Source organism: Vicia villosa, linkage group LG6, assembly GCF_029867415.1.
Source record: "Vicia villosa cultivar HV-30 ecotype Madison, WI linkage group LG6, Vvil1.0, whole genome shotgun sequence".
Classification (NCBI taxonomy): Eukaryota; Viridiplantae; Streptophyta; class Magnoliopsida; order Fabales; family Fabaceae; genus Vicia; species Vicia villosa.
In genome coordinates, this window is record NC_081185.1 from 145,294,506 (window position 1) to 145,319,273 (window position 24,768).

A 24,768-nucleotide genomic window follows, 5' to 3' on the forward strand; every position below is an offset into this window, starting at 1 on the left:
AGAATCTTAACTAATATTTATTATTATTTTTCAAAATAACTATAGTTAAATTAAATAGATTAACTCCTCTATTAATCCTTATGACCTTATAAGAGATAGAGTTGGAGACTATTGTAAAAATAAAAACTCAATTGTAATTTTGTTAAGTAAAAATGGCCTATAGTTGACAATATATATACATAGATACTTTTTTTTTTTTACAGTTTCAACTATTTGGATCTCAGAGCTGAATGTGTTAGAGATCTTTATTTTTATTTTTTTTGGCTTTCAATGAGTTAGAGATCCATAATTCAATAACAAAATTATATTTTATAAATTAAATTTATATAACATAATTATTTGTCTTTTAACATTAACATCAAAACAATCTATTAACGATGAATAAAGTCACTTACTAATATTTATCAAGAAAAAATCACTTATTACTAATATAAGTTTTAAATACGAATAAATATTGAAAGATTAAAAAAAAATCAACCTCAACACAAATATAATTATTGCAACAATTTAGTTTGTTTCTTACTTTTTCAAAAAATAAAAACTTTGAACAAATACATAAAACTAGTGGAAGACTTAAAATCCAATGAATCACCAGTCAAATCAGTCTCAGAGTAATCATGTAACTCAAATGAGGACGATAAGGGAAATAAAAGATCGACTCTACAAGTAGGTTTGATAAATATAATAAAGAATGTGAAAAACAAATTCTCAATGCAATATAAGAGAGAGACAACAAATTGACTAATAACATGAACAACATAAGCAACATCAGATCCAATAATCGTAAGACAAATCAGGTTGCCAACCAAAATACGATATAATGTTATCTACTAGGTGAACACCATTAAAGAGAGCATATTTCATATTTAATTCAAGTAGAGTACTTGATTCTCTAGTATTAAGAGGACTATTTCACATTCAATTCAAGAGAAGGTACGTAGCCTCTAGAGAGTAGGCGACTTAAATCCCAAAAAAGTGGTGAAGACTACCTAAATACTTCATCTCAAATTTACTGGATAATTGTAATTTAAAATATAAATCTCATAAATATCTCCCATCACCTGTAAAAATCTTATAATCAACAGTTAGTGAGAGTAAAATACAACTATGAAATGTGGTCTTAACAAACAACGTCGAATCGTGACCAATATAGTAGAAATCAAGAAATGTAATAACATTGGTAAGCTTCTCAAACCAAAACCATGGAGTTTGTCGCAAACGATATAAAGTCTTCTTCAACTTACACACTTCTCCTCGGTTATGATAAACATGCGACCAAGGTATCCTATAAACTTTCTTGTGATTATCAGCATTCAGAAAATCATTTTGAATATTCATTTGTGAAATATTCCACTGAAAAATCGATGGAACTACGATAAAAGTGTGAATAGTAGTTATATTGACCACTAGAGCAAAAGTTTCTACATAATTTATATCATACTATTGAGAGAATCTCTTAGCAATAAGACAACTTTGTAGTGCTCACCTGATTCACCATACTTAGTTTTAATTTCATATACCCAATGAGATCCAATAACATGTTTTATATGAGGATGACTTACTAATTTCCAAGTATTTGTCTCATGCAAAACAAATAGTTCTTTTGTCCTAATTTGTTGTCAAAGATGGTCAATTATAGATACTGCATTTGAAAAGGTCAGGTAAGTAATTAATATAGGTTAGACAATAAGAAAAGTAGAGTAATTAGTGGAATAAAATAACTAGAAAATTAAGTTTAATTACAGTCACAAGATGGATATCAAGGAGTAGATGGAAGAGTAGGACTAGAAGTAGAAGTAGTGGAAGGTTTTTAGGTAGGCGTGTAGATAAAAGAATGTGAATACAAAGAGTTGAAGTAGTATCGATCAGTCTTGTAGTTCTCAAAATTACAATTCTTTGAAACATATTATTACGACCAAATAGAAAAATATAACTGAGTTACAAACTAATAGTAATATGAGAATCATAGGAAATAAAGTAAAAATAAATATGTTCAATACATCATGACGAGAAACATAAAATTTTCTTGCTTGAGGATAATACTAAAGATATTCATTTTGGAAAGAACTGGTGATGAAACTCATACATCAAAGTGAACTAAGTCATAGATGCATAAGAAATATAAGCATTTTTATTCAAAGGCAAAGATGAACATTTAGCAAGTTTACAGCCACGACAATATGAAATATCTGAAACTTTCATACAGTTCAAAAAGAAGTATAGTACTTTAATCTAGAAGCAAATACATGTCATAGACATAAATGTCATAAATAAAAAACTAGAAGATAAAGAATTCAAATGAAAAGAAGTAAATAAATAAGTAGTGGGGGTATAAGTTAAAGTTGCAGTATGTAAGACTCTTAACTCATCTGATGCCTAATAATGACATAATTGTGCCACTAGCAGTCATAACCGAAATACATGAATCATGATTTAAAGATACACATGATTTATCATCATATGACATTTGATGTGATGTTATAGAGTTAAAGATCCATATGAAAGGATATATACTTAACAAATTAGAAAGTTAAATCCTTTAATAAGAAGGTAAGCATGACCGTCGTTTAATAGCAAGAAACTTTTTGAACTGTTCTGCCTATCTGATATATGAAAATTGATCTCAGATGGATATACATGTCCAAAACCAAAACTAATGGTAGTATGAGCAACAAAAACAGCATTGAACGATGGACTATTGAAATTCTCCTAATTTTCTCTTAATAATTTGGGAGGGTGTTACAATATTCTTTCTCCGTGCAAAAAGCACATTCATCATTAGCAATTTCAATTCTCCTTTGAGATTATTCTTTGTGAATAAGAGCAATAAAAACAGACGGAGGAGTGTAGAGAGTTCGTTATTTGAAATCAGATTAGAGTGAGACTTGAGTTTAATTTCTTCCGCAGACAATTCATTAACAAGTGATTCAACACTTGAGTACGACAATGTAGAATACTCCTACAAAGAATTTCAAAAGCTTCCATAATGACCATTAAAAATCGAACGAGACACTGCTCTTTTCTTTGGTCGAAATATATCTTGACAACTCTTAATTTAGCTGATTCTATAAGAGTCAATTGATCCCATAAATTTTAGCTATTGCCAAATAAAGTTTTTGAATAATCATTATTTTTGTATAATGGGGATGATTATACAGTTCTTGATACCATATTGAAAAATTAGCTGATTATACAAACATTTTAAATGATCTCAAATCTCCTTAACAATGTCAAATTTTGCTAGTGGAACCTATTGATTGAGGAAAATAATTATTAATTTAAATAAAAAAATTTCAAATTACTAACATCTCAGATTTATAAATCTTTTGCATATATTACTTCATTTTTTTAATTTGTGTATTCCATCAACATAAATTCACATCATCATCTTAAATAGTCATACTATTATTCCAATTGAATTCAAATCACAAATAAATTCAAACAATTTAGAAGGATCAAGAACTTCTATCCAAAAATTATTTTCAAGAAAAACAAATCATAAATTTCCCCCTTCGCATCCTTCCTTAAATAAATTTCTAAATTTTTTCTCATTTTCACATCAATCCTAGTCTGCTTTTACTTTAACACTGCCTTTCTTTTATAACCAGTCCAATAATATCATTTTCATTTTATAAAAAAATTTCTTTCTTTACAACTCTCCTTTCCCCATATCTCTCTTTGTGGTCTAGATAGACTCTTCTCACCATTTCCAATCACTAACAACCTCAAAAAAACAAAAAAAACACACACAATGCTTAAATAAAACCTCTTCACTTTGTTGTTTCATAATTTAGATTCTACACCATGAATAGTAATCCAAATACTTCAACCAGGCATGTATCAGATGAAAACCAAGAAGATGAACAATTTACCGAAATCAGAGAAATCCATGCTTTAACACCACCACGACTTCCACCACCTCCACCGTCAACCAACGGTGGCCATAACCATCGTTCATCTTCTTTATCCATTACCAGCAGCACAGATAGTGAGAACTTCACAACTATAAGTAGAGAATTCAATGCTTTGGTTCTAGCAGGATCCACTATTGACCACAACAACAATATAACTCCTCAATCTCATCCTCATGATCAATACGAAGCCAGTAACAACAACAACAGCAATAACAATAATCTGGGGAGGATTAGAGAAGAAGATATGATGGAGGAAACAAACCCTTTGGCTATTGTACTTGATAACAACCCTTTAGATCCTGTTCAATCTCCTACTACCAGAAGAGTTGTGGCTGGCGGCAGCGGCAACGGCGGTGGAGGTACACGTGTCGGCGGTGAAGAACAACATGTGTCGGTTGATAAAGTGAAGAAGGAGGAAGTTGATGCGAAGATATCAGCTTGGCAGAACGCGAAAGTTGCTAAGATTAATAACAGGTTTAAGAGGGAAGATGCTGTGATCAATGGCTGGGAAGGTGAACAGGTTCAAAAAGCTACTACTTGGTTGAAAAAAATTGAGGTAAATATTTTTTGTAAGTTTTTTCTCAAGGTGTTATTTGCATGTGAGTCAATGATTACTATGAAGAGTAAAAATAAAGTAGGATTTACTATTTGTTACACTACCAATTTTGATCCAATCAATACATAACTAATTGAAAATATTTCTAGTTGGTGTAAAATATTTTTACGACCTTGCATGCATGGTAATTTGGTGGAGAATGAAAACCAAAAATACCACAGGTTTAATGTCTAAATCATATACCGAAAGAAAATGATGTTGAGCCAAAAGAGAATCATGGCCCAATTAGTTATTACAAAGTTTAAAGGCCCTAGAAGCTGGTCGGTTGGTGAAAGATTAAGGCCTAGATTTGTGATTCATGCGTAGCAATACACTTTTGATACGGTTGTGGAGATAATATTGAGATGAAAGTGCAAAGTTAACACTCTAACATCAAAGTGACTTACGGAGTTAAAGAATAGATATAAAAAAAGTTTGAAAAGAGAGTGCATATCTTATAGCTATATATGATGAACATTTTTAGTGGACTTTACCTAATTAAACTTATCATTAATTAGATCTTATTTTTATTGGGTCTTTGGTCAGTCTAAAACAAAATTCATTTGAAATATTTTTTTTTGAATTTAGAGTTTCATATATTCTAATTCGCATGTATTTAGATGCATATCAATTAGATTAAAATTAACTTGAAAAACCAGCTTATCAATTAGATTAAAATTAACTTGAAAAACCAGTCAATTCAATAGCTTCAAACAGCTTCATTATTTTCACGTTTTATTGCATTAGAAAGCAATTTTTCATTGTGATGTCGTTTCTAATAAATTGAAACACATATTTATTAGATTTTATATTGATTATCATTTATTATTACAAAATTATTTGTAAAATAAATTATATTAATAAACTCATTTTTAGACTTTACCTTTGTTCTATCATGGATTTGAATGTTCATACTTATTTTATTTAAACTGCTAATATTTTTCCACCCCTAATAAACCAACAAGTAACATTTTTCAACAAAAAAATGTATCTATTAATTTTCCTATTATTTGTTGAAATTAGTTACTTTATATTATAGAGTGAATTGTTTCAATTAAATTAAGGGTTAAATAAGTTTTTAGTCCCTATAAATATTGCAGTTTCATTTTTAGTTCCTCCTGGGTTTTGACAACGGTTTTAACTGGTTTTGGCAATGGTTTTTTTTTAAAAAAACCGTTGCCTAAAGGCAGGGAGTGACTAAAAATGAAAACTGCAATATTATAGGGACCAAAAACTTATTTAACCCTTAAATTAATTAAACCACAATCATTGATTAATTTGACTTATATAAAGTAAGCTAATTAGTCCTCTATGTATTGCATTGGCTATTCTAAAGCTAAAATTTCCTTCACATGCAATGCAATCATTTTCTATAAATAGTAACTATTTTGGTGAACATGGTCCTGGTTTGGTGACAACAGACACCTATGATTATGATCTGCATCATTATTGTCACATTATTGACAGCAAAAAAGGTCAAAATAAGTTACCTTCCAACAAGGACCAATCTGTTTAATGACATAAAAAACTTGTTTGTGAGCAGAGAAAGCTAGAGGAGAAAAGAGCAAAAGCATTGGAGAAAACACAAAACAAAATAGCAAAAGCTCATAGAAAAGCAGAAGAGAGGAAAGCATCAGCAGAGGCAAAAAGAGGAACCAAAGTGGCTAGAGTTCTTGAAATTGCTAACCTTATGAGAGCAGTTGGAAGACCTCCTGCCAAAAAATCTTTCTTCTAAGTTTTTTTTTCTTTTCATATTTTTAATTTTCAAAAACACTTTCTTAATTTAATTAGAAACATAAAGGAAAAAAAAACTTTTCCTTTTTAATTAGTTAAAGGGTGCAAAAGGGATTGCAATGAGCAGTATATAAAATTAGGAAGATAAAGAGATGTGTATCATATAATATATAGTTTATGAAAATCAATTGGAGTGTTTATATGTGATCAATTAGTGTTTGAATGTGGTGAGTATATTGAGTGGTGTGGTGGTGACATGATCATTTGATCATTGTGGTTGTTACACACTTTGGTGTTTTTTGTACATTAGTTTTAATTTAATACTTCTTGGAAAATATTTGCTTCCATCATTTACAAGTGCCTACACCACACCTAACTTTGCCTAATGTCCACCTACTTCTCATTTTTCTCTAATGGCTGATGTAACAGTCTAACAAATCCACTTTATCATTAATTAATGAGCATTGCTATATGCTTACACTAAAATTTCTACACCATGTACATACACCATAAAAAATACACCAAAGCATGTGTTGTTTTGTGTTGGAAAAAGTGAAAATTGATTATATAAATAATAAAAAAAAACCAAACCGTATAATTATACGGTGTAGGTGTAACTTCTAGGTGTAGGAATATCATTCCTCTTAATTAATTATTAGATCCTATATGAGGAGACACAAAATAACTGTTCAACATTTAGTGCAATGAGATTAATTGAATTGGACTTACTCATGTTTTAAAATGTAATTTAAATTGAAGTTTTTTTAAATTGAAAATTTTGTTAGGATAATTTTACTGGATCCTAAGAAGGGAAGGTGCATGAAAACCTGATACAAACTCATTGTCTCAACACTGGTCGGACCCCTAATGCGTGGTGATAGGCCTCCCTACATGGGCCGTGAAATTTTGTGACGCGTGGTGATAGACCGGCCGTACTTGGATGATAGGCTTTTCTATTGGGTTTGGACTGTCCGAACTAACTCCTACTTTTATTTACTCAATAAATATGGGTGGCGACGTGTCTCAACAGTAAGTGATCTGAGAGAGAGACACTGCGGAAATCGTCTCCCCCATAATTCAAGGGAGAACAAGTTCCCTCCTCTTCACATTTCTAATAAGAGAGTTAAGGTAACTACTCTCTAACCTAGGCCCAGGAAACCTTGTATATATACCTCATTTTCTGAAGGGGAGAAAGATCCAAGCTCTCATGCAAAAACCAAGTACATAGCTCTCCACAGCCATACGTGGGCGAGCTCTCACCACACACAATAAACCTATAATCCCCGAGACAACCCTAAACAACAGGGAATTGTCTCTTTCTGTACTTTTTAGCAAGTGCATAAATTGAGTTGTCCAATCAAAATGTATGATGTCATCATTACAATTTAATATTGTAGTGATCATAAGTCCAGCTAGTGTTGTATATATAATCATCAAGTGATCATAAGTGTAACTATACAAATATAAGTGAATGTGAAGTGCAATATACATAAATTAATTCTATTTTCTCTATTCCTCTTTTATGTGTATGCATATAAACTCTATCAAGTCATATTTAGAGTCTCAAGCTGTTGGATTCAAAAGTCATTAATATTTGTTGTCCACTATACTTATCATTGAGTGAAGATGGTGAGTTCTTTGGAGAATCTTGAAAATAATTTTCTTGGAAAACTCCATCTTCTTCCAACAAGAATTGGAATATATGGAGCAAGAAAATATCTTTCAATAGTATCACAAAGATCACCATTCAAATAAAGAATTGTGGTGGAGTTGTTTCTGACCAAACCATCGTGAACAAAGTGATGTGCAATCTATTCTCTAAATTTGATTGCATTAAAGTGGAAATTGAGGAATCAAAGAATTTGTATATCATGAAGGTTGAGGAATTGTAGTGTTCCTTGGAGGCACATGAACATAAGGGCGCTTTAAGGAACCAAAGAACTAATGACTAACAAGACTCTTTAGGCTCAAACACCCAAGAAATGTGGTGGTTCAAAGTGGAAGGGAAAAGAAAAATTCAAGAAAGTGGAATCTCAACAAGATAACTCCAAGAAATGTGATCAACTTGAATCATCTTAAAATAAAGCCTTTCAAGTCCGTATAATCCAACAAATTCTTTATGTATTGCTATTGGGATGATGGGAGATTATTCTTGGCTATGGCACCTCAGGTATGGACACCTTAGTGTTTTAGAGTTTTTGTACCATAAAGTCAAGGAATATAATACAAGGTTTTTCTAGAATCAAGTTGCATTTAGATGTGTGCAATAATTTCTTGATAAGCGAGCAACCAATGCAATCTTTTGTGTCGTAGATTCTAATAAGTGCTCAAGATAAACTTGATGTCATACATTATTATATATGCGACCTCTTTAACACAATTTCTCGAGGAAAGTTATGTGTGTGTGTGTGTGTGAATTCAGTTGAATAATACATGTCTACCTGATGAAGACCTAAGACGATGTGTCTATAGTGTTTCAAAAGTTTAAAGTTTTGGCAGAAACGCAACTCAAAATTCTTCGGAGTGATGAATAAACATAAAGAGAAATTTAAACCATTTATGAAGAGATGTAAATTTAATATGAGATCACAAGTACACCACTAAACATAGTGGTTGTGCAAAAGGAAAAGAAACTTTTACATGCTTTTTTGGGTAATGATGATCAAGTAGAGAATGCAAGAATATTGCACATGATAAAATTTCCAACTAGAAGTATCCAAGAATATGATGTTATTCTAAACAAGATGATCACGCTAAAGGAAGACCTAGTGAACTTAACCTTATTATTGATGTTGAGTCGCTCATTTATGAATAATCAACTACATCTTGTGCGTGGATTACTGCTATGAAGGAAGAAATCAAGACAATAGAGAAATATCAAACATAGAATTTAGTCTCTTAATACCAGACAAGGCTTGTTGTAAAGGGATTCTTGCAAAAGCCTAACATCAACTTCACCAAAATATTTATACCAATTTCTAGTATTGATACATACAGGTAAGTGATAATTGTGTTTAACTTATAAAAATGGAATCTTGTTCAACTATGTCAAGCTGATATTTCTCATTGGATTCCTTACGGGGGAATTTATGTTTAACAACCTTTGAGATTTATTGTGATAGGTGAAAAAGATTAGGTCTTGCAACTTAACAACAAGACATTTTATGGCCTTAAACAAGCTCTGAGAGTCTATAATAAGATGATTGATGAGGTCTTAAAGTAGATTGCATATTCCAAGTATACAATTGAATGTGGAATGCATGTGAAAGGCGTGTATCAACACAATATCATTATAATATGTCTATGTGTGGATGATTTACTCATCACATGAAGCAATCACAATGAGATTCATAATCTCAAATTAAGGATGAACACTAAATTTGGTAAGCCTATCATAGGAGGCCTAAATTACTTCGTTGACCTCAAATTTGCTGAAAGGCCGAAAAGCTTGGTAATCCACTAGAGGAAGTACATCAATGATATCTTGAACTACAACTCAACAAGTACTCACATGGAAGAAATTCCCATTTTCACTAAGGGTATGTGAGTATATGTACATGGGTGTATAAAGAAATTCTCATTTTCGTTGGGGTGTCTTCGGATATGTATATCCGAATTAATCAATATTCCAATTTTTTTTGAGGTGTCTTCGAATATACATATCCGAATGATATTTTAGAGTTTTCAGAGGTGTTTTTTACCATATATGAGTATATAAAGAAATTCTCTAATTTTAATTGACTTAGTCAAACTCTATTACAAAACAATTTTGCAATTTGGGTCTCCCTCCATAAAGTTTGTCATGAGGCCACCTTATTTGTACATTTGAAGTTTTGTAACAGCCCAAAACATGTATCCACAAAATGCTTTACAAACACTTGCAATCTAAAAAAGAGAGCTAAAGTAAAAAAAACAGTAAAAAATATATGCATGATATCTGGTGCACCACCATGAATCATCAGTGGAGAGCCTTTCATATCATTGCAAATTGCTAATATAGAAAATGACATGCTGCCGACACGAGACACATCATCTCAACTGTCAACATAATAATAACTTGTTGGTAGATAGATTAAATGTTTTTCTTTGCTAAAATCACATGTATCATCCACTACCACACTTTTGTCAAAGAAATATACATGTCATTCTTAAAGTTTCTATTTCCTCCTTTAATTCTTGTGATCATAAAATAAATGTGAATCTTTACTCACTTTTGATTTTTTAAGGTCCAATGATTAAAAGTTTTTGTTGAAATAGTAAAAAAGAAACAGCACTATGGAATGCATAATCTAATTCTAGTGATCATAAAATAAATGTGAATCTTTAGTCACTTTTTGTTTTTTAAAGGTCCAATTATTAAAAAAATCGGAGAAACAGCACTATGGAATGCATAATATAATTGTTGAATCATGGTAGAAGCACATAAAAGGTTGAAAGTTTGTCACCTGTCAAATGCCAACTGCGAATTCAATATTATGTCAAGATGATATGTAGCTAGTATGTTAAGTAGTAAACTAGTAATGTCCTCTCATTATACCAGCAAATAACATGTATCTTGTTATTGTGAACAACTTAGCATCTTTTATTTTTTTGACCATTAAATGTTCAGTTGTTGGAATGAAACATTTTAGAACAAGTCACTTACATATTGTCCTGTATGATAAAAGAAAAGGAAAGAGGGATATTAACTAAGAATATAGATTTTATCTTTAATTTTAAAATTTTGTTTGAGAGTCCGGAAGAGATGGAAAATTAACACGTTGAAAGAGGAGATTTTTTAAAGGAGGAGTTTGAAGAATTCTCTTCCACATATTTTTCCGCTTTAGTTGAAAATCGAGGTGAATAAGTTTTTATTTTTTATTTAAAATATTATTTATATAGAATATTAAAATATATTTACAACAAAATCAGATTTCAACATATCTTTACTCTTATTTCAAATTTAGCTATATATCCTTTATTCCTCACAAACATTCCATAATTTTAAATTTTGATAAGTTAGCTGTATTAAAATGAGATATTTTTTTTCTACATTTGCAATTCATCCAAGAGATTTGTTTTTCAAGTTCTTGAGCGTTTTTTGGCAATATCTTGAGCAAATTTTGTTGTATACCCTTTGATTAAAAACATATAAAGGTTATTCCAAAACAACAACATCAATATTATTATGTGGGATAGATAAGGACAGAAAAAATAATTTGTACGAAATAGAAAGAAAAACATTAAAGATTTTTTTTCTATCTTACAATTCATCCAAAAGATTGATGCGTAGTTTGGAGCTAAGCAGCTACATATAAATTAGATTTATGGTAAAAATTTATTAACGAGTGATTTTATAGTAAAATATGATTATATATTCCCTAGGTTATTTGAGAAATCGAAGGATTAGATAATTTGATTTAAAATTAAAAACATAAACTTTGCTAGGTGCGTGGCATGAATTTTTTTTACCTTCGGTTTTATACAAAAACCGAGCAATAAGATGATTTGTCAAATATAGGTCTCTTTTGATTCTAAATAAAACTTAAAATTACATGAAATGAAAATCTAAGCTCAAATCTTGAGCAACATTTTATGTCAGTTTTGAGAAAAACTGATGTATAAGATATCTTTAAAAAAAATAATGAATATATAATGTATTATTTATAGTAGTGCACTAGAAAGTTTCTAGTCAATTGGTTAATTTGGACAAACATGAGGTATTTTTTTGTCAAAATATGTTGCACCACGAAAAATAAATGATTGATAACATGATAGAGGTAAAGAAAATAGATATCAATTCGGTTATCTTGGGCTACTTGTGGTAATTGGAAGATTCAAGAATGTGATTTTCTCTGTTGACATTGATTGAATTTGGAAGAAACTTCAAATTTTAAAGAAAAACTTTTTGTCAAGATATAAAAGGAATTTCGTTCAAGGGAGTGGCACAGAGAGTGTCAAATTACACAATGAGTTGCTACTAACTACCTAATGGCATTTGTCAAGAGATTGAAATGATGCTAGTTAAATTTTGGTGGGAGTCCAAGGATGAGAAAAAAATACTAATTAAATGTTGTGGGAACGTATATAAAAAAACAAAACAAAAGGTTGTATGGATCTTAGAGGATTTAAAGAATTCAACAAGGCACTTATTGGAAAACACTATTTAAGGCCCATGCTAGAGAAGGATTAACTTCTGTAAATAGTTTTCAAAGCATGCATGTGATATCTTAGGAATATCGTTTTAGAAGCCCCTATGGGATATCAACCAAGTTATGTCTGGAAAAATATTATTAGTGATAATTGATAAATAAGTGATGGAAAAAGGTACAAGTTAGATAATTGGCAATGGGAAGAAATTAAAGATCTAGAAGGACTCTTGGCTACATCCACAAACAAAATTTAAAGTAAGGAGTCCAATGCAAGGATTTGAAGATACAACACTCGTCTCATAATTGATGGACGCTAACACTAAGCAATGGAATAGAGAATTGGTCTCTGCCAATTTCATCCAGTTTAAAGCAAAATAAATTCTCAACATACCCTTCTCTTAAAGACTTCCGGAAAGCAAGCTGACATTAGAAAAAGGATGATAAATGATCAATTTGATCGGCTCGTCCTAAACAAACTAGTTCAAACAATTAAAAATTACTTCTTATTGGAGATGCTCTCAATACATAACAATATTAAATGTATGCTATAATTTATATTTAATATTAAATTATTCACTAAACACGCACGCAGTGGATAAAACCACTCATTAATATTTTAATAAAGCATTTTAACCTTATTTTAAAAAGAAAAACATTTTAACTTAATTTTATCAAAGTTCAAGGTAAGAAAATAAAGCATTTTAACCTTATTTTAAAAAGAAAAACATTTTAACTTAATTTTATCAAAGTTCAAGGTAAGAATTTGACATTATCAGTATCTAAAACATGAACTACTCTTATTTAATGTTGGAATTAGACTCTCAAACCTTTGAGTAATTCCTTATCGTTAAAGATGATAATGAAGAAAAATAAGAAAAAAAGTAGGATTAGGGTTTGCGGAATTAAAAGAAAAAAAGTATTTTCTGCAGAGTTTCTCTCTGCCCACAAACTATGGAAATTCTGTTATTCACTTGCAACTACAACTTCTGTGAATACAGGTTAATGACTTTATTACAAATAATGAGAGTTACTCCCTATTTATAGATTTAGGTTAGTTTTTTTTTTCCCTAAGCCAAAGCCCAAAACTATAAAAGCACAAAATACCTATTTTAGAGCTAAATCAAATCAAATATATTTTAAATTTAAATCAAATCTATCTAGATTTAAAACAAACTTATGTGTAACAAACTGTTACACACTTCGACACACCTTGTGTTCGAGTAACAACCTGCCTCGACACAAGGAATTACAAATTAACAACAACACACTAACCCAACCTAAAATATGATACCACAGCCTTTCCAAAATAGGACAATCAAAAACAAATGAAAAGGAGTTTCGTTAGATCCGCAGCCACCCAAACATAGTTGCCAATCAACTTTGATAAATCTACGACTAAACGTATTATCTTTTGTTGGTGGTGTACTAATGATACCCTTAAAGGAATCAATTTTTTCCAAGTAACTTTGTAAAAATTTAATTCTTCATTGTCATATCTTCACTTCAAAATACATTATATGTTGTTTTAATTGTGTATGTACCACCGTAATCGTGTTGCAAGCCCACGAGTCAGCACCAAACCTCATCCTATAAACATTGTATCTCTCAAATTAAGACAATGTTTAATTAAAATAAAATAGATATTGTGTTGATATTTGACTCGTGGGATAAATAAAAATAGATTATTAATATTTTTAGTGATAATAAATAAATAAAAAAAATTAAAATAAAAGTAACAAATTAAAATAAAAGTAACAAATTATAGGAAAATAAATGTGATAATTTACTTATAAGTCTTTTTAGTAGTGTAATAATTTTGAACATAAATGAAAATTTAGGCAAAGCATGTTATTGATCTTTTATAGGTAAATTGTAGAAAGTAGTAGAAAGATATCTATTTTTTTTTTCATTGTTAGGTGTACTTAACACTCCATGTTTAGCTTGTTTCTCCCCATTTGGCAATGTTATTTGTTTCTCTTATCCACGCTGCAGCTTCTCCTTTGCTTTTATGAAGATAATTTTTTGATTAGGAACACTTATAAAATGGTTAATTATCGAATTCCACGTGTTTTTAACTGCTTCTAACACTTCCACGACTTTCATAAATTTTAGTGGAGTTGAGAAAAAAATTGCATAAAACATTAATTTCGACTACAAAAATCTTTGGTATGCTGCCTAATTAGAACAAATGTGGATAGGATTTGAGAGAACAAAGGAAAAGGAAAAAGGGTGTAAGTTTTAGGTGATCGATGAATTTGAAGGAAATTGGAATATGAAGGATAACTAGTAAGATACCCGTGCTTCCGCACGGGTAAATTTATTTAATATTGAATGAATTTATATGCATAAATTTAAAATAAATAATTTAATTATAAATGAAAAATATCATATAAATTTAATCATATTAAATAATTATATAAAAAAAGAATCTGAAAGATAAAGATAAAAAAATAAAATGTTAACATTTAAAGATAAAAATTATCTCTTAATTTATAGTAATTGTTGATTAAAATAAAATAGATACTTTGTTGATAATGACCCGTGAAATAAAATATTTATTTGATGCGATATAAAATATATTTAAATACAAATGTAAAATGAACAATAATCATATGAATTTAATTATTAAATAATCATTAAAAAAAGAATCGTGAAATGAAGAAAGAAAAAAAATTAAAAATAATGATATTATCTTTCTAATAAAAACAATGATTGATTAAAATAAAATAAGTATTGTGTTGATAGTGACCCGTGAGATTACAATATTTTTAATTTTATTAAAATTAAAAAATAAATTTTTTTTAGAGATGATAAATAAATAGAGGGGAAAAATTAAAATGAAAGTAAGAAAGTGTGGGAAGAAAATTTGAGAGAAATTTGAAATTTTAATTAAGATAGAGAAAGTGTGTAATGATCGATTAAAATAAATTAAATTTTGTATTGATAGTGACCCGTGAGATAAATAAATATTTAATTTTATTAAAATTAAAAAATAGATTATTAATAATTTATGTGAATAAATGGAAAATAATTAAAATAAAAGTAAGAAAGTGTGGGAAAATGAAATGTGAAAGAAATTTGAAATTTTAAGTAAGAGAGAGAAGAAGTGTGTTGGGGAGAAAAAGTTAGTTATTGAAAAGTTAAAAAGTTGGACCAATGAGAAACCAACAATTGGCGCTTGATTATTGAAAAGTTGAAAAAGTGTTATGTTATTTTGTTAGTTACAAAATTGTCCTTTTTTATGTATAAAAAGTTTTTTAGCAAAGGACATTTTAGTCACATTGGTCAATCTATTATTAATTGTTTGTATAGTAGAAGAAAAGTGACAGTGGGTAATAAGGAAAGGTGGAGGCGTAAATCTCGTAGCAGTAGCGGCGTAAATCTCGTAGCAGTAGCAGTGTGCAAAAGCAAAGATAGTTCACATAAATTGTGGCGATACTCGTCGTAAAACTTGACTTAGGTCATGTATCGTAGATTAGAGATTTTTTTTTCTAGTTACTCTAAAAAAATTTTTTTTGATACTCATGATTTAAGTTGGGTATCAATATCTTTAGTGTAAATTGTATTAAAATTTGAATTTATTTAAAAATAAAAACAATGTGGCATTAAATTATTATATTTGATTGGTTCCGTGTACCGATACCTAACTAAATTCAAAGGTAACCGAGTATTCACCAAAAAAATATTTAATTACATCTCACAACTATAATACAAATGAGTTTTTAAAATTAAGGCTTTTGGATGAAGATTTCTTCTTGATAGACTCCCAACAAATGACCTTTTGATGTATAGAGGTATTTCTATTCCTTTAAATAAATTAAAGTGCATTTTTGGTGGATTGGTTGTAGAGAATAGAAATCATTCTTCTTTTGGTTGTTGTGTGGTTAAGAGCTTTTGGAGAGATATCGTTTTTTGAGTTGGTAAAGTGGATACTTTGAAGGATGAGTGTTTGTCGAATTTTATAGATTGGCATTTGTTCTTTCGTAATCTAAAAGTTAAAGAGAGTAAGGTAGACATTGTGTGGCTCGCCACTACTTGGATTTTATGGTTGGTTAGAAATGAAGTTTGTTTCTTGGAGAAGGGTTGAAACTATAATGACACATAATGACACGGTGTGGAACCTAAAGCTCATGGGGTGGAAGTGGTTTTTTTACGGTAAAATTAATCATTCCAATTATTCCTTTTACGAGTTTAGCAAAGATCCGTTGTTATTTCTCTCGTAATTTTAATTGGTTGGTAATTTTTCTTTATGTCGAATTTTCTCGTATCTTCGTGTAAAAACAGATTGGAGAACCCTTAATTCTCTCTTATATAATATCTTGTTTGCACTAAAAAAAACAAGAATTATTACTACAAATAATACATTTTATAATCATGAATGATTTATGGGGAGATGAAATTCATCATTCATGGTGAAGAGAAGAGAGAGCAAGATCACCTTGCTTTTGTATACTATTCTCATCAAAATATAGTGGAGTTATTGCTCTTACTTATATTCAATGCTATTCTTCATGGTAGTTATACTCTCTACCTTGAAGTTAGTTACAAACTACATCTATCATAACTAACTATTAACTACCGTAACAAATTTCTAATAAGTAATAAGAAAAAAAAAAGAAAATTAATATAAACCTAAAGTGTTTTTGAATAAGTATAGAATCTTTAAAAGGTTCTTGATGAATAATTATGTGATTCTATTTGTATTGTCTTTGTTGTTGATTGACGAGGAATCATCATCATGTGAAAGATCAACCATTATTAAAGTTCAATGTGAAAGGAAAAGATGAGAGTAAAAGGTAATGCAGGAAAGCAATGAAAGTAATTACTCTACATCAAAATATGATAAAAAAATTAGGAATGAGTAACACTTTGTGCTTAGTTGTCTCACTTAATATGTATATGATCACTAATATTTAAATAATAAGACTAATACTATACATACGAATTTAGATTAATTTTAATATTAATTACTAAAAATTGAAATTAAAATCGTGTACTGTTGAACTAACGTGTTGACTCTCTGACTCCAAAATTCCTTCCTTGCTTGGAACCCATTTGACCCAATCAAACCTATAAAACACACAATGCTCATATGCAACTTGCAAACTTGTGGAGTCTGCCACTTAATTAAAATGAATGAATCATGCATTATTTTCGGAAGGAATTTTCAATTTTAGTAACTATAACTGGGTCCATCTTGGGGGAATCATTTTAAGAAAAAGGAAAAGTGTTCAACAGTTAATTTCAACGGCAAAACGCGTACGTTACAAGACTCTATCCAATCTTAAATATTGCGAACAAGAACCTTCCATGAAACACTGTTTTGTCAACAGATATTATTTTGTGTAGGATGTGAAGATTTATTTTTGGATGTATATAATACGTGGGTGAATATATTTGGTTCAGTTGGTTTAATTAATCAAAGTTGACTTTAGTGGTTTAGACGGTTTCTACAATTTCTAGAATCAAGTTTATCACCATAGACTCTTGTTATAAGTACTAAGTATAATATAGAGAAATAAATTATTAATATAATTTGTTATTTGTTATACTTAATATGGTCAACATTTATGTACAATAAGCTCATTATTTTGCCACATCAAAAAATTATGATATTTTGATGGCTCAGAGTATCTACGAAGAAAATAGGTATTTGTAAAGTTCTTGACCGACTAACATGAGAGAAAATAGACACTTAGATCAACAAATATTTTGATTTATAGGTGAGTAAGAGAGAAACATGTATCTGTAAACTTGATAAAGAATTTTCACAGTGACGAGACTAAAGACTGAAGGTTTTATTGTAAAACAAATAGCTCTCAATGCTACTTCAAATAAAGTGATCAATCATAAAAAAACTTATTCAAACGATCAATATAATTTCATACGATTTACATTTGAGATTTTTAATTTTTTAACACTAAAAATAGTGAATCTTACCGAGAATCTAGATTCTAAAGAATAATAATAATAATAATAATAATAATAATAATAATAATAATAATAATAATAATAATAATAATAATAATAATAATAATATTGTATTTTTTAGGTCAAAGAAGATAATTTTAAAAAAATTCATTTATCGTAAAAAAGTAAAGTTATTGAATTTTGTTGTTTATTTGTCTTCTATTTCTCTATAAATTTTATTTTATTAAAAAAATTTCAATGTATTGGATAATAAAAAGTTTAATACGAAAAAAACATTGTTTGATCTAGTGGTGTGTGTTAGTGCTACATAATATCAATAAGCCCATTTTTGTTTGACCAAGCCAAAGTGCCACCTTTTAATTTTAGTAGTACTTTGTTGGAGTCAAAATTGTCGAGTTTGACCAATTAATAGTATACTAAAAGAAATTGCATTTTGCTGGCACTTCAAATTTATTATTTAGGGTGTCAAGTCGTCCGCGATTGACTAATAAGTCACCAATAATATTGGATTTGTATAGATACTTTGGAAATTTTTGTTGTTGAGAATTTTATCAAACTGTTCTAGTGTGATAATATTCAAGTGATAAAAATCTTTCTTTTGTTCCATGCTTGTTTCCTTTCTAGTTAAAGGAATGTGACTTACGTTTAAAGGAATTGTGTAACCATATTATATTAGATCGCGTAATTTAATATTGTCATATGAAAAAAAAAAAATACATCTTGTCTTTTCTATCTTTTTTTCCATAAAACACTAGAGGCTTGCTTGAGTACTCAATAACTTTTTTTTCAATGTTAATGTTTTTTAACATCTTTACTCTTATTGTTGGGTATTCAATAAGAGAGCGGATCTCTTATGTCAATTCAACACGAGAAAATACAAGAAATAGATTTTGAGTTGTATTTATTAAAAAAATATTTTTGTTGAGGTTAAAAAAATGCTCAAAGTAAAAGAAAAGATAAAGAGATAAAGGAATGAGTAAATATAAATAATGTATTCTTATTCACGGCCATAACTCACGAGTTACGTTAAGTTCTTTCACATTTAAGATAAGAGTCGTTGTAGAAACGTGTATTAGATTTTGTTCCGTTCTAGAATCAAAATTGAATGTTATTGGTTGATGTGCAATTTTGAACAACTGATGTTGATATCTGATACGGCGGCGTAGGGGTAGATCGGCGAGCTTAGCACTCCAACGCTCAAATCAGTACAAGATTCAAAATGAGTGTAGTGAAAAGTGAATATCACAACATGTACCTTGCATTTCATGTGATATGGCTTTTATACCTTGGATCATGTGGAGTGGATTTGAGTTGGTTTGAGCCTTAGACATTATAGGTCTTTGGCTTGTCCAGAACAGTTACCCCTGAGGTTTGTTGGGCACCGAGGGAGTCAAGAAAGTCTTTAGCGGTCGTGGCTGACCTCTAAGGATGTTGCCTGATTCGAACTAGAAGTGAAATGTTTGAAGTCACTTGAAAAAATAGTGGGGAATAATCGCATTAAATGCATTTCCATTATTAAAATGTTTCGTTTTTCCTTTTGACATGTGGGTTGACATGACTAGTTAGGGCATGACAGTGCTTATAGTGTGTTTGAATTTGCTTGTGTTTCCCAAGAGAAATCTAGTCGTTGATTTTATAACTCCTTCTTACGTTTGATCTGACTCATTCAACCATTTTTTCTATATATAGGAGGAGTTAAGCACTGAGGAGATTTTTCACAATCCTTGGCATTCAAGTTCATTCATAATCGCTCTTTATTAGTAAATATATTCATCTCTTCCTTTCTGAAACAATTTATTAGGGAAATTGCAGTTATTTGATCAAAGCTTTTGTCTTTCTTTATTACTTCGCTTCATTAATCTCACATAACCAAGTACCCTTCTCAACTGAAGCTTTTACCTTCAGCAGTTTCTTTTTTTAGGTCAAGATGAGTTATAGTCTTGTTCATATAGTGAGTGATTCTAAGAACGACGTTTCTTTTGTTGCGGGAATCAAATGACTCCTTAATTGGAATTTTCCTCCCCTTTCTCGTGATCGCATAGGCCAAGAAGTTATATCTCTGACTAACAATTCTGATTCGAAAAGGGTATTTATAAACTCCCTTGACGAGAGAGCTTCTTCAGTAAACTATTTCGAGGCTCTCTTATCAAATGAAAGTTGAGAGGAAGATTGCATGGAGGTCCATATGCTCCTTCTTGTTTTGATTGATGGGGAAATACAAGCTACCAAACAGATGATTGAACGCACTGGTGATTTCCTACAAGTTTACATAAGAACCCATATGCGTTAACCTAGTGATGTTGAAGTTAGGACCCACTTAGAGCACAGAGGTAGATTCAATTTGGTTTCTTGGATCAAGCCCAACAAAAAGTTTAAGGTCGATAAACTGTTTTGGAGAGGTGTGACGTTGGTGTATTCGGTCGATGCAGTCAAGTACGATAGAGTGACTGCAGAAGTGGTGGGACCCCGCCCATTATGAATACTAAAGTGTCAATAGATATTGCTGACATCACGGTCCCGACCCTCTAGATTGGTTCGTTCTCCCCGCAGATATGGAGAAAAAGATATGTAGTTCATATGACGGCTGCTCGGTCTTGCTTTATGAGTGCTTGTTCATAAGGATAAGATTATAGTTGCCATTCTCTGATTTCAAGGTGATTATTCTATAGCACCTAAAAGTTGCCTCTTCCCAACTCCATCCCGGGGCTTGGGCTTACATGAAGGTGTTCCATGGATTAGTGTAATATCAATGTCATTCAATAGTTAATATGATTTTAAGCGGAAGTTTGCAAGATGTTTAATGGTTAAAGTTACAAAATATAAAAACGGATAAATAAAGTTTCAGAGAGATGAGAACTTGTCAGGATTGGATTTCATCCACCGATAGAATATGCAATTTACCAATCAATTATATACAATTTAAACATTCATCATTATCATTACATATCGCTTACAATAAAGTTTGTGTCTAAACATCTGATGAGATTTCAACCTTTTAATCGACGATCTCTCAACTTATTAAATGCTTCCAACCTTATTGTTTAATAGATGATCTCTCAGCCTATTGAATAATACGGAGCATTAAGAATCGATACTCTTTATGAATGTTAGCCTAAATTACGTTTAGCTTTTATAATCTAATAGATGTTCATTTTAGATCAAGTTTCGAACCGTATTTCTCAATAACAATTCAAACCCAATAAGGTAAAAAGTAAAACAAAAAAAACATCAATATAGACTCATAAATAAATTGTATTTAACACTGTAATTAATAAAAAGACACACGATTACGGATAAACTTAAATCTAATCCCAACAAGAAAGGGATTTAGCCACTAATGGTAGCTAGATACAAAGAGAAGAGTGAAGATAATCAAATATAAAGCGTGATTTCCCGACGATTGACTCGTTCCTAGCTCTGAATTTTCAAGATGTACCATCTCCTGTTGTTTTCTAAACCCCCCCCCCCCCCCCCTCTCTCTCTCTCTCTCTCCAAAATGATGTTCTCTCAAAGTTGGTGTCTATCTCCAAAAATATGAAGAAGAACTCTATTTATACAAATCTGAAATAGTAGACCGCGCTAAGCCCAAATAGATGGCGCTTAGCGCGGCTACAAGACAACAAAGAAACTTAAACTGCCACAAATGGCACTAAGCGCAGAAAAAGGGTGCTTAGCGCGTTACCCTCTGCTCCAACACCTCTAAGCGTGCTTTGAGGTGCTAAGAGCGATGGGCTAAATGTAACACCCGAGGCCGAAGAAGGCGAGGGGTGGTTGCACCGCATGGAATACCTAAGGCCGAAGTGGGCAATGGTGGTCGCCACATCAGAATGAGAGGAATCCTAAAGCCAGGCAGGTATGGGACTGCATGGTTGAAGGAAAGCTTATAAGGATTGATGGGTACTACCTATACCAACAAGATGCATCTTCTTTTCGGTAGCCCGTTTTATAAGAACTCCACAGTTAAGCGTGCTTGACTTGGAGTAGTATTGGGATGGGTGACGTTCTGGGAAGTTTCCCGGAAAGCGTGCGAGTGAGGTCAAAGCATGCTGAAAAGACCCGTGTTGGTTTGTGGGATCAGTCAATCATCCTGTAAGCAGTCTGGGGCGTTACACTAAACACAAAATTTGGGGCTTAGCCCCATCTGGAACATTTTACCTTTTTTTCCCAACAATACAAACTCCTCCGATATACACAAACCTACAAAATGAAATGTAAAAGATCAAACTAAAAAAATATTTACATAAAATTTGAGGTTTTGATTTGTTAGTCCAATGAATTAAGCTAATAAGTGCCACTAAATACTATTAATTATAGCTATAATTTGACACTTATCATTCCCTCAAGTTCAAGTAGTGGTTTTCTCTACTGACCCTACAAACCAATACGGTTGCTTTTGGGATGATCGACTGACCCCACAAACTAATACGAGTCTTTTCAGCTTGCTTTAACCTCACTCGCACGCTTTCCGGGAAACTTCCCAGAAAGTCACCATCTCAGAATTAAGGTCACCCATCCCAAAATTGCTCCAAATCATGCACACTTAACTGTAAAGTTCTTATGGAACGGACTATCTAAACAAATGTTCATGCACGCTTACTTGTGAAGCATTTTTAATATCTTAATAAATAAATGTTCTTATTGTTGGAAATTATGAGCATTAATTTCTTCAAGTTATGTTCCAAAATGACAAAAGTGAGAATGACAATAAATGCTTCATAAATAGTCCCACATAGAAAGTGGAGCAAACTTTAAAAGTATTTATAAAGCACTTGGAACAATGTACATTCCAAAAAGAGCCAAAGAGGATAAAGTGCCACATAGTCATATGTGGTGGTCCCAAGCCTTATGCTACTTGTCTCTACCAAAAACACCCTCGCCGGTGTCGCCACCGGCGACACCGACTCCGGATCCGGGACCGGGTCCGAGGGCGTGGGCGTAGAGGCGCTAGTGGCGGCTTGTAGACGGCACTTGAGCACTTAGGCATGTCGCATCGGAGCGATCGGGCTATTCGCGGCGTTAATGAGGCGGCGCCGGTGGCGCTCCGGCCGCCTCCGGCGGGCGGCCCGGCCTTCGGCCGGCATACTACGAATATGTTTTAATTATTGCCTAAAGTTTGATTTTTGAATTCGAAATACATGACATTTCATGAAGTGGTGCATTGTATTTTTATGAACCATTGCAATTATATATTTTAAATAATATTGTTTCATGAAGAGTTGCAACTTATGAAACAGACATTTGCATGGGCTATAAATACAAGTCTGCTATTTCGGATTCAACACACAAAAATCATTATCCTCTGATATATTTTCCAGACAGCTTCCTTGCATTCGAGTTTCTTCACCGGTCTTGTGCAGACTCGAGTAAGGCTGAATTATCCTGGGTATTCAGGCCGTTCCAACTCTAAGACAATCGAGAGTGTGCTTGAAATACTTTTAAGGAAAGTGATTCCGTTCGCGATTCAGCCTGGATCCATTCGATCTCTCCGATATTTCTAACAATCTTAAAAGTATTAGTTCTTCAATGGCTTCCGACGCTGCAGTTTCAAGCATCAAAGTTATGAACCAGGATCTTGTCAAATTGGATCGCTTTGATGGAACAAATTATACCAGATGGCAAGACAAGATGACATTCCTTCTGACTGCCCTGAAGATTCAATATGTCTTAGATCCTGACTTACCGCCTATTCTAGAACCAACAGATGATGATTCTGACGAAGTCAAGAAGGAACGCAAGAAACGTAAGGAGGACGAATTGCTGTGTCGTGGACATATCCTAAATACATTATCTGATCGTCTCTACGACCTCTATACGGACAATCCCTCCGCGGTTGAGATATGGAAAGCCCTCGAGTTTAAGTTCAAGGCCGAAGAAGAAGGTACGAAAAAGTTTTTAATTTCTAAGTACTTTGATTTTAAATTTGTAGACGCCAAACCAATTCTTCCCCAAGTGCACGAATTGCAAGTCCTGGTGAACAAAATCAAAGCAGTGAAAATAGACATCCTAGAAACTTTTCAAGTTGGTGCAATCATTGCAAAATTGCCACTTTCGTGGAAAGGCTATAGAAAGAAATTGCTGCACAGTTCTGAGGACTTTTCCTTGGAGAAAATCCAGAAACATCTTCGAATCGAGGAGGAATCGAAGGCAAGGGAAAAATCAGAATCTGCGGGTCTTTCCAAAGCGAATGTTGTGACCAACAAAGAAAGAAAGAAGCATGATGCCAACAAGCGTCATCTAGGACCAAAAAAGGAACACAACAAGTTCAAAAATTCTGGGGGTTCAAAAGGTCCAAAGACCGGATGCTTTGTTTGTGGAAAACCTGGACACTATGCTCGAGATTGCAAGCACAACAAATCAAAGAATGAGATCAATGCTGTTCATTCAAATGATGACATAATCGCTACTGTGAGCGAGATTATGGCAATCAAGGGCAAAGTACAAGGATGGTGGTACGATACATGTG

At 31.7% G+C, this 24,768-nt stretch overlaps 1 protein-coding gene across 1 annotated transcript; it reads left to right on the forward strand.

Moving 5' to 3' along the window:
• Window positions 1–3,622: 3,622 nt before the first annotated feature.
• Window positions 3,623–6,578, forward strand: LOC131610354 (remorin 4.2-like). The gene is made up of 2 exons (XM_058882273.1): window positions 3,623–4,470; window positions 6,053–6,578. The coding sequence occupies exons 1-2, from the start codon at window positions 3,805–3,807 to the stop codon at window positions 6,242–6,244; spliced, it is 858 nt and encodes a 285-aa protein (XP_058738256.1). The 5' UTR covers window positions 3,623–3,804; the 3' UTR covers window positions 6,245–6,578.
• The last annotated feature ends 18,190 nt before the right edge of the window (window positions 6,579–24,768 follow it).

Bases quoted from the DNA above. Each gene is read 5' to 3' on its own strand.
- LOC131610354 (XM_058882273.1), top strand. From the start codon at position 3,805: ATGAATAGTAATCCAAATACTTCAACCAGGCATGTATCAGATGAAAAC. The intron at 4,471-6,052 runs GTAAATATTTTT...GTTTGTGAGCAG, and splicing joins CTTGGTTGAAAAAAATTGAG to AGAAAGCTAGAGGAGAAAAG.